At 40.7% G+C, this 20,252-nt stretch overlaps 3 protein-coding genes and 1 pseudogene across 3 annotated transcripts; all 4 read left to right on the top strand.

Annotated features, from left to right (window-relative positions):
* The first annotated feature begins 339 nt into the window (after window positions 1-339).
* Window positions 340-2,196, top strand: LOC131961085 (E3 ubiquitin-protein ligase TRIM39-like). The gene has a single exon (XM_059326358.1). The coding sequence runs from the start codon at window positions 340-342 to the stop codon at window positions 2,194-2,196; it is 1,857 nt and encodes a 618-aa protein (XP_059182341.1).
* A 6,037-nt stretch (window positions 2,197-8,233) lies between these two features.
* LOC131961000 (E3 ubiquitin/ISG15 ligase TRIM25-like) lies at window positions 8,234-10,015 on the top strand (annotated as a pseudogene).
* A 2,915-nt stretch (window positions 10,016-12,930) lies between these two features.
* Window positions 12,931-16,491, top strand: LOC131960793 (E3 ubiquitin-protein ligase TRIM39-like). Its single transcript, XM_059326065.1, has one exon. The coding sequence runs from the start codon at window positions 12,932-12,934 to the stop codon at window positions 14,729-14,731; it is 1,800 nt and encodes a 599-aa protein (XP_059182048.1). The 5' UTR covers window position 12,931; the 3' UTR covers window positions 14,732-16,491.
* A 1,461-nt stretch (window positions 16,492-17,952) lies between these two features.
* On the top strand, window positions 17,953-19,816 carry LOC131960926 (E3 ubiquitin-protein ligase TRIM39-like). The gene has a single exon (XM_059326188.1). It carries the CDS (start codon window positions 17,954-17,956, stop codon window positions 19,742-19,744), a length of 1,791 nt encoding a protein of 596 aa, XP_059182171.1. The 5' UTR covers window position 17,953; the 3' UTR covers window positions 19,745-19,816.
* The last annotated feature ends 436 nt before the right edge of the window (window positions 19,817-20,252 follow it).

Here is a 20,252-nt window from a genome sequence, read left to right on the forward strand (position 1 = left end):
AGAAGGAACTACAGAAGGAAGAAAAGGAGTTGTTTTGGGTGGGAGGGATATGGCAAACGGAGACCAAGAGAAAGGGAACGAATGAGGTGTGCTTAAGTATACTGGTGGCAGAAATTGGGTATGTTTAAGGCGTGGTCCCTGTTCCTGAACTTAGTTATAAAACGTCATATTTTGTTGCATGCTATTAGCTATGAAAGTCAGGTGTTAACAATTTTGAACACAAATAAACAAGTACTACTTGAAAACCAACCAGGAATGTAAATTATCCACTTGATTTGCACATTTTTAGATTGTGAAATTGAAAATCCTAATCTTCAATTCCTCTTCTCTCATGTAGACATGGCCTCAGCCAGCAGCCTCTCGTGTGAAGTACAGCTCCGATGTTCCATCTGTCTGAACACGTTCACTGAGCCTGTCTCTACTCCATGTGGACACAACTACTGCAAGACTTGTATCACAGGGTACTGGTCCAACAAAGACCTGATACAGTGCCCCCTCTGTAAGAAGGACTTCCACAAGAGACCACAGCTTCAGGTCAACACAGGGTTCAGAGATATGGTGGAACATTACAACAACATGAGGGTGAGGGGGGAAGATGAGACACCTGCCAAACCAGGGGAGGTGACCTGTGACATCTGCCTTGAGCCGAAGCTCAGGGCCCAGAAGACGTGTCTGGTGTGTTTAACCTCGTACTGCCAGCTTCACCTGGAGCCTCATCAGAGAGTCAAAAACCTGAAGAAGCACCAGCTGATCGAGCCTGTGTCAAACCCAGAGGACAGAATGTGTAAGAAGCACGACAAGATGTTTGAGTTCTTCTGTCGCCAAGACCAGAAATGTGTTTGTTTCATGTGCTGTAAAGACGACCATGTAACACATGAAGCTGTCCCATTGGAGCAGGAGTTCAGAGAGAGGAAAGCCCAGCTGGACTCTGTGATGTCACAGGTAAAAGTAATGGAAAACACTAAATCTGGGAATATTAAAGAAATCAAACATTTTGTCAGACAGAGCAGGAAAGGGTCAGAGAAAGAGATAGCAGACATCACTGAGGTTTTCACTGCTCCGGTGGTCTCTCTGCAAAGCAGCCAGGCTGAGCTGATCCAGGTGATCCAGGAGAAGCAGAAAGCAGCAGAGAAGGAGGCTGAAGACCGTGCAACACTTCTGAAGCAAGAAGTGGCTGAGCTGAGGGAGAAAAGATTAGAAATGAAGGAACTTTTACAAACAGAGGACCACCTCCACTTCCTGCAGAGCTGTCCAGTTCTCCCTTTCCCTGAACACAGTGTCATAGGTAAAGTTCTGAGCCAGTCTAGCGATCCAATAGACCTCTCTGATATCAGTCAGCCAAGTTATGTGAGGAAGGTGAAAAAAGCTGTGGCTCAGATGGAAAAGACACTCAGTAATGAGATGCAGATGCTTGTTAATCAGGTCAGGTTATCTGATGGCTGTGAGGCTGATGAACAATCTGATACAGATGAAGAACTGATGACAGGCGAGTTTGTTACAGAAGAGTGGACTCCACCTCGAGACAAGCTGATGATGATCCAGCAGAACGATGCGGTGGATGTGACTCTGGACACCTACACAGGCCACCCCTGGCTTGCGGTGTCTGAGGATGGGAAACAGCTGAGATTTCGTGAAGGTCTACCATCTCTTACTGGTTCATTTGGAAGAAGGTTTCAAAATAAACCCTTTGTCTTCGGGAAAGAGGGGTTTTCCTCTGGCAGGTTCTACTACGAGGTTGGGGTCAGTGGGAGTAAAAGCTTTCTCCTGGGAGTGGCCAAAGAGTCTATTAACAGGGAGATATTCTTAGCCTGCCCTGAGGCGGGAGTCTGGGCTGTTGGTATGTCCATCAACCATGAGGGAGAGGCATATCTTGATATCTCCTGTCGCCGGTACCCGAGGAAAAGACCCCAGACAATCGGTGTGTTTGTCGATTATGAGAAGGGAGAGGTCTCCTTCTATGACGTGGGTGCCAGGGCTCTGATCCACTCCTACACAGGATGTACCTTCATGGAGAGCCCATCAGCTCTAAAGTCTCTTCTCTATTCTATGGCTGGAGCATCTGTTAGCAGCAGACCAAAGCTCTACCCTTTCTTTGGTTTCTTGACACCTGGAGATGATCCTGACAACATGCTGGAAATCACTCCTGTAGCCCCCACACCTCAAGTTCCTCATAAATCAGAGGAAACTAAAGTGTAACTTCTACCATGAGGTAATAGGAGTTGCATCACACATTACAAAAGCACAATGGCCATCATTTATCAAACGAGCGTACATCAGAAAGTGAGCGCAAAGTGGGCGTAAGATCATTTCTACGCAAGCCTCGGCATTTATCAATTTGGACGTGAGCGGGGGGTACGATCAGATCTCACGTCTGCTCTCAGCTCGTGTACGCAAACTTGAGTCAGCGTGAAGTCCACACATCTGAGTCGAGTCGGAGAATTGATCTTAGACTATTGTGTCGATGCCTGGAGCTGATCAAACTCTGTGGTGTTTTGATTTTTAATGGTGACAAAGCAAAACATGTTTAGGCTACATAATTTATCATTAAAACATAATCCAAAAATAAATACACCCTGCGATCGTGAAATTCTTTAAACCGAATACCAGCCGAGGATATTAAATGTTGTTGTCTTCTGCTGTTTACTGTTATCCAGCTCCGACACCGGAGCGTCAGTGTCTCTTTTACCACCGGTAGTGCCCGAATAGAAACATTTTTAATCAGCGCTGCCACACGCTGCTCTGACTAGGACATCATTATTAGTAAATGTAAAGAGGTGAATAATATATCTCCATCATAATAATAGCAATATTCGGATATTATATAGATTATTAGGCTTTATATGTCACGATGTAATTACTCAAACCTCGCCGGGAGTTTAATGGTCCGCTACTTTGCTGACAGCACCACTGATTTCCTTCTTTTTCACTTTTTATGCTGCCAAACAAAACTAGTTTGCTCTGTTGGTTGGACCAACAAAGAACTTAAATACGCACTTTTTCTGATGGGTAGTCTTAGGGTTTTATGTAATTTTATCGACCAAACAATAAAACAATAAATCAACTGGGTTTACATAGTCTGCAAGACTGCACTATATTTACAGTAGACATTACTAACCGTCCGCTTATTGCTAAGTATCAATAATATTGTGACTTCTTTGAATTTTAGTATACACCTATGAGCAAATGATATTAATGCTTTTGTGTCTTGATTCCTTTATGTGACTACAGAGCTGGTATTACTCCTTTCATTTTTAAATGCAAGCTTTTTTGAAGGCCAAGACAGTTTATCCAGAACATATCTGTTCAATTATCAAAACTAGATGTTTGATATGTGTGTACTATGTAACTGATATATATTATACTGCTTAATAAAGGTCAGTTCCTTAAAAAACTGCTTCTCAGGTGTTTGTTCCTTCTGTTTCCTCAGATTTAATTGATTGAGTTCTGTTGCTGTGTCAGGTGCCTTGCTTATAGGTCACGTGTATGGTCACGTATATCTATATATATATATTTATTGATATATTTATTTATTGCTCAAGTTGAAAAAATTTCAATTGCAAGACTGTTTCTTCACATTTATTTGCACTAACTAGAACAAACTGACATCTGTTTCTGTTTGTATTCACTTGGCCCATAGTAAGGTCAGAGGTCAAGCTAAATCTGATTATTTTCAATGACTCTCCATGTGCTGATGACTCTATGTTGGCTAACGTTAGAGCAAGTAAAGAAAAAGTAGCTACATAGTATCTAGGGAGGCCACTTTTTGCCACTTCCTGATTGGGCAGTGAGTGTAAATACCTGTGTCAGATGTGTTAACCAATAGCAAAGCCCTTTAGTCGGCGCAGCACACACTCATAGAACTGGAGCTACCGGTCCATCCAGCAACTATGATTTCCCAACAAATGAAAGTATATGCAAAGTGAACATTCTGATTAAAACAAGTAAAACGTGCATTACATTAAGATTATAGATATAAAAAAATAAGCAGTATTAATCCGTAATAATCATCACAAGTATACATTTTACTTAATCATCACAAATAAAGATTGTGTATAGAAAAACATAAAACTGAAGGCAATTAAAGGGTAAATACTAATGGGAGGTCCAAACCAGAAAACTGCTGACTCAGAACAATAATGCACAGGTATGGGAGGGATTGAGAGATTGTTCAGCCATCAGAAGACCAGTTCTAGCTGGAGTTTCTGGAGTTTTCAGGAAGTCCCGCCCATAAGGCCTTATATGTAATGTGCGTCAAATTTAGACTAAAACTGGGGGAGGTTTTTTCCCCAGAAATGGGAGGGGAAATTGTGGTTCTACAATGTGTTAAAAGTATTTAAACTGAAGTATGTCACTCAGAAATTCATCTCCGGAGAATTGACTCTTTTGTCTTTATTCTGTCAAGAATAGAATGTTATTTCCTTCAACTCTGACCAGCAGCAGCAAAGTTTTTGGAAGTGTTTACTTCTAGAAATTGGTTTTAAACTATTCTGATACTGGAAAGTGATGGTACAGGCGAGTTTGCAACTATTAATCTCTTGAGGCTGCACCCGTCAGACCCTCCAACACTTCAATCAGGTTCCACAGACAACAAAGACTTCTCGGCAGGTAAAGTTCAAGTGCTCTGATATTTGGATCTTAAATATAACTTTATATAACTTATTACGATAGGTTTGCTACAGGCTACCAAACATCCTGATTCTTAACTATCTCGGCTATGTTTGACACTGGCGTGATCTGCAGTATTTCCTGTATTTAATCAGGTCAAATAATTACATATTTAATGATTGAATGTATTGCTAATTTCTATTTTACATGCATATAATGTTTGCTGTTGAGCTCAAATGTTGTCCTCAAGGTGTAGTTTATTTCCCCTCTGAAACACTGACGTACGCGCAATTCCCAAAGCTTTGTCTTAGCAATCGCACCAGAAGTGAGATATATTTATCCTCTTTGTATTTTTTGTCATTCGTCATTGTAAAAGGAATTATTCATGTTGATAACATCATATTTGCTACCTGCATAGAGCCCCACACGTCACCATGACATGCTGTTAAGTCTATTAAACCACACCCATTTCAGTTGGTGATTTTCCACAGGGAGTTCTCCCTGTATTATCAGTGAAAATTGGTGAGACCATAGAGATGAGTGGCCTTTATGCCCCTGACAAGCATATAGACAAGGGAACCAGTGGTCAGAAATGTAAATTATCCAATTGATTTTCACATTTGTGGATTTTTAAATTGAAAATCCTAATCATCAGATCTTTTTCTCTCATGTAGACACACAGAACAGACTGATACAGATGAAGAACTGATGATGACAGGCCAGTATGTTCAAAATATGTTGCCTCCACCTCAAGACAAGCTGATGATCCAGCAGAACGATGCGGTTAATGTGACTCTGGACTACTACTCAGCCAATAACAGACTTGTGGTGTCTCAGGATGGGAAACAGCTGAGCGTTCGTAGCTTTAGTTTTCCATTGTATTATTATTTATTTGGAAAAGGATTTCAAAATCTGCCCTTTGTCCTTGGGAAAGAGGGGTTTTCCTCTGGCAGGTTCTACTACGAGGTTCAAGTCAGTGAGAGTAAAGGCTGGGTCTTGGGAGTGGCCAAAGAGCCCGTTAACAAGAAGATAAACTTCATCTGCCCCGATGAAGAAGTCTGGGCAGTTCATATGTACATCAATCACGAGGGAGACGCATATTTGAATAGTGTCTCTTTTCAACAATACCTGATCCAAAGACCCCAAAAAGTCGGTGTGTTTGTTGATTATGAGAAGGGAGAGGTCTCCTTCTATGACGTGGGTACCAGGACTCTGATCCGCTCCTACACAGGATGTAACTTCATGGAAAATACACCATCTGTACTCCATTCCCTGACTGGCGGACTTTTTAGAAGCAGACCAAAGCTCTACCCTCTCTTTGGTTTGTTGAAACCTGTAGATGATCCTGACAACATGCTCAGAATCAGTCCGGTAGCCCGCACCATTTAAAGTGCCATATAAATCAGGGGAAACTAATGTGTAACCTCCACCACCAGGTAACAGTAGTAGATACATAATCACCAACACAGTCCTCAACTTGCAGCCCACTGGACACTTCCCATGATTCACTGACACACACACTTGTGTTACATCTTTAGACTGCACTACTACACAGCTCATAACAAACATGAATACATAAAGTGGACTTTTATGCTTCATTCATTCTTTTCTTCGATATTTGATGTCTGTCATTTAACATAACTGCTGTAAATTCTTGAATGTTAATATGATTTCATAATATTATTAGAAGTTGTAATAATAAATGACATTTTCTCTCAGTTTATTCCATAATGAGCAACACATTCGCTTTTGAAAACTGTGTAAAGTACTTATCTGGTTAACTGTAATATGATAGCTCTTCTTCTATACTGTATATTCCTCCTTTCCCACACTTTCTGTTAGGTAACATCAGCTCCATCTAACAGGTGCTCACTTCAGCAAACAGATCAACAAATAAAACAGAAGTAAAAAAGAAGAGAGTATTGATTATTATTACTGCATTATTTTGAATGTTTCTTACTTTATTAATCCAGATAGAGAAAGTTTGTATTTACTTGCCCCATCATAGTAAGGTCAGAGGTCAAACTAAATCTGATTATTTTCAATGACTTTCCATAATGTGCTGATGACTCCATGTTGGTTAACGTTAGAGGAAGTAAAGAAAAAGTAGCTAGATAGTATCTATCAGATAATACAATACTATTTATGGCTCTAGACCAACCTGCACATCCACTTTATTGTTTTTAGATCAGTTTTGATGGTGTTGACTATTATTATTGACTGAATTATTCTGAATGTTTCTTACTTTATAAATCCAGATAGAGAAAGTTTGTATTCGCTTTCCCCACCATAGTAACGTCAGAGGTCAAGCTTTAGAAATATCTTATTAAATCTGATTATTTTCATTGACTTTCCATGATGTGCTGATGACCCCATGTTGGCTAACATTGGAGCAAGTTAAGAAAATGTAGCTAGAAAGTATCTATCAGACAACATCTACACATCTACTTTACTCTTTTTAGATACGTTTTGATGGTGTACTGTGTGTTGTCTAACTTTGCAGCAAATTAAGAAAAAAACAGGGAGAGGTATTCATTATATAAAAGAATGCTGTAAATTATTTCAGAGTAAAGGAGTAGGTGTACTTTATATTTGCCACTTTGTGATTGGGCAGTGAGTGTAAATACCTGTGTAAGATGGGTTAACCAATAGCAAAGCCCTTTAGTCGGCACAGCACACACTCATAGAACTGGAGCTACCGGTCCATCCAGCAACTATGATTTCCCTACAAATGAGAGTATATGCAAAGAGTGAACGTCCCTCTGACAAGTCGGTCAGTTTCCACAGACAACAAAGACTTCTCGGCAGGTAAAGTTGAAGGGCTCTGATATTATGATTTTAAATATAACTTGAAGAATGTAACAGCTTGTGTCCAACCAAAAATATTACAATTACAATCTATTTACTATAGGCTACCAAAGATCCTGATGCTAAACTATCTATGCTGCTTTAATCATGTCCACTAATTACACATTTAATGATTGATTTAATGGCTAATTTCTATTTTACATGCATATAGAATGTTTGCTGTTGAGATCAAATGTTGTTTTCCTCAAGGTGTTTAATTTCTCTCTGACACTGGCACATTGCCAACGTACATGCAATTCACAAAGCCTTTGTCTTTGTGCTCACACTCAGAGTGCTAGTGTATCTATAACCTGACATATATTTATGCTCTTTGAATTTTTTTATTATCAGAAGAATAATCCATATTGATTGCATCATATTGGCTGCTGCCATAGATCACCACACTGAAGCTCTGTGTCGCCATGACGTGTCTGTAGTCTACTGAACCCATTTCAGTTGGTGATTTTCCACAGGAAGTTAGCCCTGTATTATGAATGTAGTGAACATTTGAGAGACAGTAAGGATCAGTTGCCTTCATGCTCTGACCTGCATATTTAATTGCATGCTTTAAGCTACAAAAGTCAGGTGTTAATTAGTTATAAAACGTCATATTTTGTTGCATGCTATTAGCTATGAATGTCAGGTGTTAACAATTTTGAACACAAATAAACAAGTACTACTTGAAAACCAACCAGGAATGTAAATTATCCACTTGATTTGCACATTTTTAGATTGTGAAATTGAAAATCCTAATCTTCAGTTCCTCTTCTCTCATGTAGACATGGCCTCAGCCAGCAGCCTCCCGTGTGAAGAATAGCTCCGATGTTCCATCTGTCTGGATGTGTTCACTGAGCCTGTCTCTACTCCATGTGGACACAACTACTGCAAGACTTGTATCACAGGGTACTGGTCCAACAGAGACCTGATACAGTGTCCTCTCTGTAACAAGAGGTTTCGCAAGAGACCACAGCTTCAGGTCAACACAGGGTTCAGAGATATGGTGGAGCATTTCAACAACATGAGGGTGAGGGGGGAAGATGAGACACCTGCCACACCAGGGGAGGTGACCTGTGACATCTGCCTTGAGCCGAAGCTCAGGGCCCAGAAGACGTGTCTGGTGTGTTTGGCCTCGTACTGCCAGCTTCACCTGGAGCCTCATCAGAGAGTCAAAACCCTGAAGAAGCACCAGCTGATCGAGCCTGTGTCAAACCTGGAGGACAGAGTGTGTAAGAAGCACGACAAGATGTTTGAGCTCTTCTGTCGCCAAGACCAGAAATGTGTTTGTTTCATGTGCTGTAAAGACGACCATGTAACACATGAAGCTGTCCCATTAGAGCAGGAGTTCAGAGAGAGGAAAGCCCAGCTGGACAATTTGACATTAGAGATACAAATAATGGATAACTCTAAATCTGGGAATATAAAAGAAATCAAACATTTTGTCAAACAAAGCAGGAAAGGATCAGAGAAAGAGATAGCAGACATCACTGAGATTTTCACTGCTCTGGTGGTCTCTCTGCAAAGCAGCCAGGCTGAGCTGATCCAGGTGATCCAGGAGAAGCAGAAAGCAGCAGAGAAGGAGGCTGAAGACCGTGTGACACAGCTGGAACAAGAAGTGGCTGAGCTGAGGGAGAAAAGATTAGAAATGGAGAAACTTTTACAAACAGAGGACCACTTCCGCTTCCTGCAGAGCTGTCCAGTTCTCCCTTTCCCTGAACACAGTGTCATAGGTAAAGCTCTGAGTCAGTCCAGCAAGCCAGTAGACCTCTCTGATATCAGTCAGCAGAGTTATGTGAGGATAGTGAAAAAAGCTGTGGCTCAGATGGAAAAGACCCTCAGCAATGAGATGAAGATGCTTGTTAATAAGGTCAGGTCATCTGATAACTGTGAAGCTGATGAACAGTCTGATACAGAAGAAGAGTGGACTCAACCTCTAGACAAGCTGATGATGATCCAGCAGAACGATGCGGTGGATGTGACTCTGGACATTTACACAGCCCATTCCAGACTTACAGTGTCTGAGGATGGGAAACAGCTGAGATTTTGTGAAGGTCTACCATCTGTTACTGGTTCATTTGGAAGAGGATTTCAAAATCAACTCTATGCCGTTGGGAATGAGGGGTTTTCCTCTGGCAGGTTCTACTACGAGGTTCGGGTGAGTGAGAGTAAAGGCTGGAAACTAGGAGTGGCAAAATATCCCGATTACATGGATGTTTTCACGACAGGCCCTGAGACAGTCTGGTCATTTGGAATGTACATCAACCATGAGGGAGAGGCATATTTTACTGATATCTCTGGTCACCGGTACATGAGGCAAAAGCTCCAGACAGTTGGTGTGTTTGTCGATTATGAGAAGGGAGAGGTCTCCTTCTATGACGTGGGTACCAGGACTCTGATCCACTCCTACACATGTACCTTCATAGAAACTAAACCATCTTTTCTCCATTTCCTGACTGGCGGATATGTTCGTCGCAGACCAAAGCTTTACCCTTTCTTAGGTTTCTTGACACCTGTAGATGGTTCTGACAAAATCCTCGAAATCACTCCAATAGCCCGCACCACTTAAAGTACCATATAAATCAGGGGAAACTAATGTGTAACTTCTGCCATAATGTAACATTAGTAGCAACAAAACCACAAACATAGTCCTCAACTTCTTTGTCAGCACCTTTAGCATGCAGCGCACTGGACATTTCCCATGACTCAGTGTCACACACACACACACACACACACACACACACTTGTGTTACAAGTTGAGACTGCACTATAGATGTGCCATATCGTATCATTCACGATTATATATATGTATATATTTTTTAATGAATTAAAAAAAGCATATCATGATATTGGCAACATATACTTCTTGACGTAGTGGCGTAGGGGTTTCCCATTAATTACCTAGACTGTGGCGGCCCGCTATAATATCATGTGCTGCGCTAACGTCACATTTCAAGCTACTGAAAGTATATCTACACTATTCATAATATAAAGTTATTTTGTGTTGTGTTGCCGTTCTTCAGCAGAGTGTCTGTCATTAGTCAGTCAAAACCCTGACCCACCTCTCCATCCTCCAAGACATGCGCACACATTCACACACTTACACACACGCACTGAATATACCGAGCTGCTTTGCCTACCTGTCTGTCTCAGTCCTGTCCCCACATCATCTCTCCGTGTGCCTCTGCGTGTGCGTGAGCCAAACTAAATACTATCAACCTGTCCGGGCTGTCAGAGGTCCAAATGGTCCAAACACACTGTTGCATTATGCCATTTGTTAGCCGCAAGCTAACATTAGCTAACAATTAAAGTTGTGTTAATCACAAAAAGCTACTATTACTTCCTGTCGCTTAACACATGCAGCTTACAAAATAAGAGAAAGTGTGTTAAAAAATTTACAAGAAGACTTTAAAGATAAGATGCCTTGAATAAAACATACAAGAAACTTTATTCTCCTTTACAATAATGCTTGAAAATATATAATGATAAGATCAGTGTATATGATGAAAAAAGAGCCATTAGAATGCAAGGAGGTTTGTTTTAAAAGTTTTAATAACAGGTCAGGACACGGACATGGTGTACTGGGCAGAGAAGATTACTGCTTGCTGACATGACGTGTCCCTATATTGATTATTGGCACTTCCTGGAAGAAATCTACCTTCATTTTTTAAAATCAAAATCTGTCAGAATATAAGAAAGTGTTCAAGGGAAATTAGACTGGTCCAGACTTCACGAACTGAACCAGTCTTCTGTGTATCAGGGACTTGTAGTTTGAACCCAGAGACTCTGTAACTGCACATTTCTTGACATATTGTAATAAAATGATGTTAAACTGAGAACTTGGACGTCTCCTGCTCATCATTCCCCATCAAACGCTCTGCACAGAGAATTGGTAAGAGGATTTACTGTTGGAGTCAGATAATTTAATTTTAAAGGTTTCCTCAATGCATTTCTCTAACTGGGAGCAGACCATATTTGGAGTGTGGAGGAGCGAGAGATGGATCCGAGGACACTGTACTACATGCCATCTACACTGGTAGCCTTACTGAGCGAAGTCGCTGCTAATTCATGTTAGCATTAACTGTAGCATTAACTGGGATGTTAGTTTTGGTTAGCAAAATGTACGTTACTTACCTGAAAAAATGAAGAGCTGATTCCTTGGAGTGTCTGTTAGTCCAACCAAACGCTGAACAAGACATTTTTAAATTAACATAACGTTTAAATAAATAATTTAGTGAACATACAGTGTAAAAGGGTCAAAGTTATGAGACGAAACTGGTAAACATCCATTAAAAAAAAATGTTTTATTGACACAGACACAGTGCAGTGGATACGCAAAGTTTTGCTTCTTTCCTGATGACGGCTCGCCTTGTTAGCCACCTGTCAATCAAACGTAACCACGGATGAAATCATATGATTCTTTATCTTCTATTTTCTTCTAAATGGCACCATTATTTGCATCATATTGTCCTGACAAATATTTTTTATTAGCGATTGAGACCATAGTGTTGTCCTAAAAAAAAATTCTGAGGAAATAAATAAAGTGAGAAGTTTTCTCATTTTGTATTGAGATAGATAGGACCAAAATACTTATGCAACTGTCGTCAGCACCCCCTGCTGGACTTTTTTGGTAGAATGCGGTTTAAGGCACCTCCTGGTTTGCCTCAGACCCAGAGGTTACTGCTTGTGTAATACCTGTGTCAGATGGGTTTAACCAGCAAAGTCCTTTAGTGGGAGGAGCACACACTCACACTGGAGGAGTCAGTCAATTCAGGAACTACAGTCAGCCTCCACTGACGACACAGATAAGACTTCTCGGCAGGTAAAGTTCGAATGTTCTGATATTTAAATCTTAAATATACCTTGAAATAAGTTAACAGCTTGTGTCCAGGTGAACAATATTACAGTTACAATAGGTTTACTATAGTCTACCAAAGATCCTGATGCTGAACTCTTTGTGCCGTGTTTGATACTGGCAGGATCTGCAGTATCTCCTTTGTTCAATCAGGTCGTCAAATTACACATGTAATGAATGATTGCATTGCTTATTTCTATTTTACATGCATATGTTTGCTATTGAGATCAAATGTTGTTTTCCTCTTTCCTCTCTGACACTGGCGCATTGCCAACGTACGTGCAATTCACAAAGCTTTTGTCTTCGTGATCACATCACAAGTGCTAGTGTCAATATAACCTGAGATATATTTATGCAGTCTGAACTTTGAACCCATTTCAGTTGGTGATCCCAGTGTTATCAGTTAGTGAAAATGTGTGAGACCGTAAAGATGAGTTTCCTTTCTGCTCTGATCTGCATATTTTGTTGCATGCTATGAGCTATAAAAGTCAGCTGTTAACAGTTTTGAAGACCAATTAACAAGATTTTTTAAAAACCCAACCAGAAATGTAAATTGTTCACTGGATTTGCACATATTTGGATCATGAATTTGAAAATCCTAATCATCAGATCCTTTCCTCTCATGTAGACATGGCCTCAGCCTGCAGCCTCCCGTGTGAAGAACAGCTCCTGTGTTCCATCTGTCTGAACATGTTCACTGAGCCTGTCTCTACTCCATGTGGACACAACTACTGCAAGACTTGTATCACAGGGTACTGGTCCAACAGAGACCTGATACAGTGTCCCCTTTGTAAAAAGAAGTTCCGCAAGAGACCACAGCTTCAGGTCAACACAGGGTTCAGAGATATGGTGGAGCATTTCAACAACATGAGGGTGAGGGGGGAAGATGAGACACCTGCCAAACCAGGGGAGGTGACCTGTGACATCTGCCTTGAGCCGAAGCTCAGGGCCCAGAAGACGTGTCTGGTGTGTTTGGCCTCGTACTGCCAGCTTCACCTGGAGCCTCATCAGAGAGTCAAAACCCTGAAGAAGCACCAGCTGATCGAGCCTGTGTCAAACCTGGAGGACAGGATGTGTAAGAAGCATGATAGGATGTTTGAGTTCTTCTGCTACAAAGACCGGATGTACATTTGTGTCATGTGCTTGAAAGAAGAACATGTAACACATAAAGCTGTGCCGTTAGAGCAGGAGTTCAGAGACAGGAAAGTCGGCTTGGACGATTTGGCATCAAAGTTAAAAAACATGGAAAACACTCATTCTGAGGATATCAGGCGAATCAAACATTTTGTCAAACAGAGCAGGAAACAGTCAGAGAAAGAGATAGCAGACATCACTGAGGTTTTCACTGCTCTGGTGGTCTCTCTACAAAGCAGCCAGGCTGAGCTGATCCAGGTGATCCAGGAGAAGCAGAAAGAAGCAGAGAAGGAGGCTGAAGACTGTATGACACCTGTGGAACAAGAAGTGGCTGAGCTGAGGGAGAAAAGATTAGAAATGGAGAAACTTTTACAAACAGAGGACCACTTCCACTTCCTGCAGAGCTGTCCAGTTCTCTCTTTCCCAATAGAAAGTCTCATGGGTAGAGCTGTACTCAACTCCAGCGAGCAAATAGACCTCTCTGATGTCAGTCAGCCAAGTTATGTGAGGATGGTGAAAAAGTCAGTGTCTCAGATGGAAAAGATACTCAGTAATGAGATGAAGATGCTTGTTAATAAGGTCAGGTTATCTGATGGCTTTGAGGCTGATGAACAGTCTGATACAGATGAAGAGTGGACTCCACCTCGAGACAAACTGATGATGATCCAGCAGAACGATGCAGTGGATGTGACTCTGGACCACTACACAGCCCTTTCCAGACTTGCAGTGTCTGACGATGGGAAACAGCTGAGATTTCGTGAAGGTCTACTACCATCTCTTACTGTTTTCTTTGGAAACAGATTTCAAATTCGACCCTTTGTCCTCGGGAAAGAGGGGTTTTCCTCTGGCAGGTTCTACTACGAGGTTAGGGTGAGTGGGAGTAAAGGCTGGGTCTTGGGAGTGGCCAAAGAGTCCGTTAACAGGAAGATAAACTTCATCTGCCCTGAGAATGGAGTCTGGACAGTTGGTATGGTCATCACCCACGAGGAAGAAGAATATTTCTGTGATAACCCTGGTCACATGTACCTGAGGCAAAACCCAAAGACAGTCGGTGTGTTTGTCGATTATGAGAAGGGAGAGGTCTCCTTCTATGACGTGGATGCCAGGACTCTGATCTGCTCCTACAGAGGATTAAACTTCATGGAGAGCCCACCAATTCTGAAATCTCTTCTCTATTCTATGGCTGGTGCATCTGCTAGTAGCAGACCAAAGCTCTACCCTTTCTTTGGTATCTCTAAAAATGAAAATAATCCTGACAACATGCTCGAAATCACTCCTGTAGCCCACACCACCTAAAGTGCCACATAAATCAGGCCAAACTAATAAGTAACATCTACCATGAGGTGATATGTACTTCTCTACTGTTGGTATTTCCAATCAAATTGTGAAAAAGGCGAAATTTTAAATGAACAAACACTTGGTGATGAGGTTTTATTTTAAATTGCAGAGAAAGATAGAATGATCAGTCATGTACTGTAAATATATACACGTTGCAATATTAGATGTCACTACTGTTTAACCAGACTCTTTTTCTCAGAGAATTTACTGTTGGAGGGAACAACAAGGAGTGAACAGTGGCATCATAGTGAACCCAATTTAATCTTGAATACTATCAAGAATGCTTTTGATCTATAGGTTTAAGACTCATCATTTAGCCAATCTACAGAAAATTAACCTTTATAATTCCTTTGGCAATAGAATAATCATTTAACCCACTTTCAATGGAAAATTGCTTCTCAAATGTGGATATTTGCCTGTTTTGAGAGTTAAATCTTCAGGCTTTGTTTAGTTGGTTGGACCAACATACAACTTAAATATGTAAATTTTGCCTTTATAAAATCTGATAGGTATTTGTTAAGGTTTTCTGTCATTTTATAGACCAAAAAAATAAAACAAATAAACTGGGATTACATAGTCTGCAGGAATGCAATATATTTACAGTCGACATTACTAACCACCTGCTTAGTGCTAAGTATCAATAATACTGTTCATCAGTGACGTTAGTATACACCTGTGAGCAAATTATGTTAATACTTTTATGTTTTGATTCCTTTATGGTCACATAAAGCCCATAGTACTCCTTTCATTTTTAAATGCAAATCCTCGGGAAAGAGGGGTTTTCCTCAGGCAGGTTCTACTACGAGGTTTGGGTTGGTGGGAGTAAAGCCTGGGTCTTGGGAGTGGCCAAAGAGTCCGTTAACAGGGAGATAAACTTCATCTGCCCTGATGAAGAAGTCTGGGCAGTTCATATGTACATCAGCAAGGGAGAGGCATATTTAAATAATGTCTCTTTTCAACAAAACCTGATCCAAAGACCCCAAACAGTTGGTGTGTTTGTCGATTGTGAGAAGGGAGAGGTCTCCTTCCATGACGTGGGTGCCAAGACTCTGATCCGCTCCTACACAGGATGTAACTTCATGGAAACTACACCATCTTTTCTCCATTTCCTGACTGGTGAAACTGTTTGTAGCAGAGCAAAGCTTTACCCTTTCTTTGGTTTCTTGACACCTGTAGATGATCTTGACAACATCCTTGGAATCAGTCCGATAGCTCGCACCACTTAAAGTGTGATATAAATCAGGGGAAGCTAATGTGTAACTTCTACCACGAGTTAACAGTAGTAGCAACATAACCAACGCAGTCTGAAACTTCTTCTTCAGCACCTTTAGCATGCAACACACTGGACACTTCCCATGATTCACTGACACACCCTTGTGTTACATCTTTAGACTGCACTACTACACAGCTCCTAACATGAATACATAAAGTGAACTTTTATGCTTTATTCTTTTTTTCTTTGGTATTTGATGTATGTCATTTAACAGAACTGATGTAAATGTCTTATATGTAATTATGATACCATAACATAATTAGAAGTTGTAATAATAAATTACATTTTAGTCAGTTTATTCCATAATGAGCAACACATTTGCTTTTGGAAACTGTGTGAAGTACTTATATGGTGAATTGTAATATGATAACTTTTCTTCTATACTGTATATTCCTCCTTTCCCACACTGTTGTAAGGTAACATCAGCTTCATCTAACATGTGCTCACCAAACAGATCAACAAATAAAATCAGAAGTTTGAAATAAATATGAGTATTGATTATTATCACTGCATTTTTCTGGATGTTTGATACTATAATAATGCAGATAGTAAAACTTGGCTTGCCCCATTATAGTAAGGTCAGAGGTCAAGCTCTAGAAATAATCTACCTGATGATTTTCAAGGACTGCGGATGTGCTGATGACTCCATGTTGGCTAATGTTAGAGCAAGTAAAGAAAAAGTAGCGAGATAGTATGTATCAGACAAAATCTACACATATACTCTACTGTTTTTAGATCAATTTTAATGGATAGATTAAATTGAGTGAGTTATGTTGCTGTGTCAGGTGCCTTGCTCATAGGTCACGGGTTCTGTTATGATTATAAAAAGGGGCCCTCTTAGTCTTTCTGTGCAATGATAAAATGCTAAAGAAATCTATCAGCAAAAGATTTACTGATCACACGAGAAGGAGCCTTTTAGAAGTTTACATTACAGTAAATCAAATAAACCAGCTTTTGTTACATCATTTTTTTCTACAATGTTAATTTTATTAAATCTAACAAACACTACACAAGGTAAAATGTTGTATAGCTCTTCTATTATGAACCTTGATGGGGTTAACTAAGAGGGAAGTGCATTAACTTCTGTGAGAGAAAAGCAGGAGTTGTGCTGTTATACCTGTGTCAGATGGATTAAACCAGCAAAGTCCTTTAGTGGGAGGAGCACACACTCATACTGGAGTAGTCAGTCAATTCAGGAACTACAATCAGCTTCCGCACACGACACAGATAAGACTTCTCGGCAGGTAAAGTTTGAATGTTCTGATATTTAAATCTTAAATATACCTTCAAATAAATTAACAGCTTGTGTCCAGTTGAAAAATATTACAGTTACAATAGGTTTACTATAGTCTACCAAAGATCCTGATGCTGAACTCTTTGTGCCGTGTTTGATACTGGCAGGATCTGCAGTATCTCCTTTGTTTAATCAGGTCGTCAAATTACACATATAATGAATGATTGCATTGCTAATTTCTATTTTACATGCATATGTTTGCTATTGAGATCAAATGTTGTTTTCCTCTTTTCTCTCTGACACTGGCGCATTGCCAACGTACGTGCAATTCACAAAGCTTTTGTCTTCGTGATCACATCACAAGTGCTAGTGTCAATATAACCTGAGATATATTTATGCAGTTTGAACTTTGAACCCATTTCAGTTGGTGATCCCAGTGTTATCAGTTAATGAAAATGTGTGAGACCGTAAAGATGAGTTTCCTTTCTGCTCTGATCTGCATATTTCGTTGCATGCTATGAGCTATAAAAATGAGCTGTTAACAATTTTGAAGACCAATTAACAAGAATTTTTTAAAACCCAACCAGAAATGTAAATTGTTCACTGGATTTGCACATATTTGGATCATGAATTTGAAAATCCTAATCATCAGATCCTTTCCTCTCATGTAGACATGGCCTCAGCCAGCAGCCTCCCGTGTGAAGAACAGCTCCTGTGTTCCATCTGTCTGAACATGTTCACTGAGCCTGTCTCTACTCCATGTGGACACAACTACTGCAAGACTTGTATCACAGGGTACTGGTCCAACAGAGACCTGATACAGTGTCCCCTTTGTAAAAAGAAGTTCCGCAAGAATACACAGCTTCAGGTCAACACAGGGTTCAGAGATATGGTGGAGCATTTCAACAACATGAGGGTGAGGGGGGAAGATGAGACACCTGCCAAACCAGGGGAGGTGACCTGTGACATCTGCCTTGAGCTGAAGCTCAGGGCCCAGAAGACGTGTCTGGTGTGTTTGGCCTCGTACTGCCAGCTTCACCTGGAGCCTCATCAGAGAGTCAAAACCCTGAAGAAGCACCAGCTGATCGAGCCTGTGTCAAACCTGGAGGACAGAGTGTGTAAGAAGCATGATAGGATGTTTGAGTTCTTCTGCCACGAAGACCAGATGTACATTTGTGTCATGTGCTTGAAAGAAGAACATGTAACACATGAAGCTGTCCCATTGGAGCAGGAGTTCAGAGAGAAGAAAGCCCTACTAGGCTCTGTGATGTCACAGGTAAAAATAATGGAAAACACTAAATCTGGGAATATCAAAGAAATCAAACATTTTGTCAAACAGAGCAGGAAACAATCAGATAAAGAGATGGCAGACATCACTGAGGTTTTCACTGCTCCGGTGGTCTCTCTGCAAAGCAGCCAGGCTGAGCTGATCCAGGTGATCCAGGAGAAGCAGAAAGCAGCAGAGAAGGAGGCTGAAGACCGTGCAACACCTCTGGAGCAAGAAGTGGCTGAGCTGAGGGAGAAAAGATTAGAAATGGAGAAACTTTTACAAACAGAGGACCACTTCCGCTTCCTGCAGAGCTGTCCAGTTCTCCCTTTCCCTGAACACAGTGTCATAGGTAAAGCTCTGAGTCAGTCCAGCAAGCCAATAGACCTCTCTGATATCAGTCAGCAGAGTTATGTGAGGATAGTGAAAAAAGCTGTGGATCAAACGGAAAAGATACTCAGTTATGAGCTAATGATGCTTGTTAATAAGGTCAGGTCATCTGATAACTGTGAAGCTGATGAACAGTCTAAAACAGAAGAAGAGTGGACTCAACCTCTAGACAAGCTGATGATGATCCAGCAGAACGAATCGGTGAATGTGACGCTGGACAGCTACACAGCCCATTCCACACTTGCAGTGTCTGAGGATGGGAAACAGCTGAGATTTTTTGAAGGTGTACCATCTCTAAGTTTTTTCTTTTGGAAAAGATTTCGAAATCAACCCTTTGTCCTCGGGAGACAGGGGTTTTCCTTTGGCAGGTTCTACTACGAGGTTCGGGTCAGTGACAGTAAAGGCTGGGTCTTGGGAGTGGCCAAAGAGTCCGTTAACAAAAAGATAAACTCCATCTGCCCTGAGGTGGGAGTCTGGGCAGTTGATATGTACATCAACCATGAGGGAGAGGCATGTTTTACTGATATCTCTGGTCACCGGTACGTGAGGCAAAAGCCCCAGACAGTTGGTGTGTTTGTCGATTATGAGAAGGGAGAGGTCTCCTTCTATGACGTGGGTGCCAGAACTCTGATCCACTCCTACACAGGATGTACCTTCATAGAAATGACAGAATCATTATTCTATGGTCCTGGCCTGTATTTTCAAAGTAGACCAAAGCTTCACCCTTTCTTTGGTTTCTTGACAGCTGTATATGATCCTGACAACATGCTGGAAATCACTCCTGTAGCCGGCACAAGTTTCACATAAATCAGTGGAAACTAGTGTGTAACTTCTACCATGAGGTAATAGTAGTTGCATCACACATTACAAACGGACAGTAAAATAAGTGTGATATAAATTGTATATTCTTCGATTTAATGCCAAGGTGTTTGTTTTTCCAATTATATTGTGAAAATTGCAAAATTTAAAATGAATAAAGTAGGTAAGATTACTTACCTGACACTTGGTGATGAGTTTATTTTAAATATTAGAAAAACGTGAAAGGGATCAGTCGCATGCTATATTTATATACACATTGCAATATGATATGGCGCTATTGTTTAACCAGTGTCTGTTTCTCAGAGACAATAAGGAGTGGACAGTGGCATCAGAGTGAACCCAATATAATCTTTAGTACTTTCAATAATGTTTTTGATCTGTAATGATTACCAAACAATAAAACAATAAATCACATGGGTTTACATAATCTACAGGAATGCACTTTATTAACAGTAGACATTACTAACCACCTGCTTAGTGCTAAGTATCAATAATA

Source organism: Centropristis striata, chromosome 22 (genome assembly GCF_030273125.1).
Source record: "Centropristis striata isolate RG_2023a ecotype Rhode Island chromosome 22, C.striata_1.0, whole genome shotgun sequence".
In the NCBI taxonomy this organism is placed as follows: domain Eukaryota; kingdom Metazoa; phylum Chordata; class Actinopteri; order Perciformes; family Serranidae; genus Centropristis; species Centropristis striata.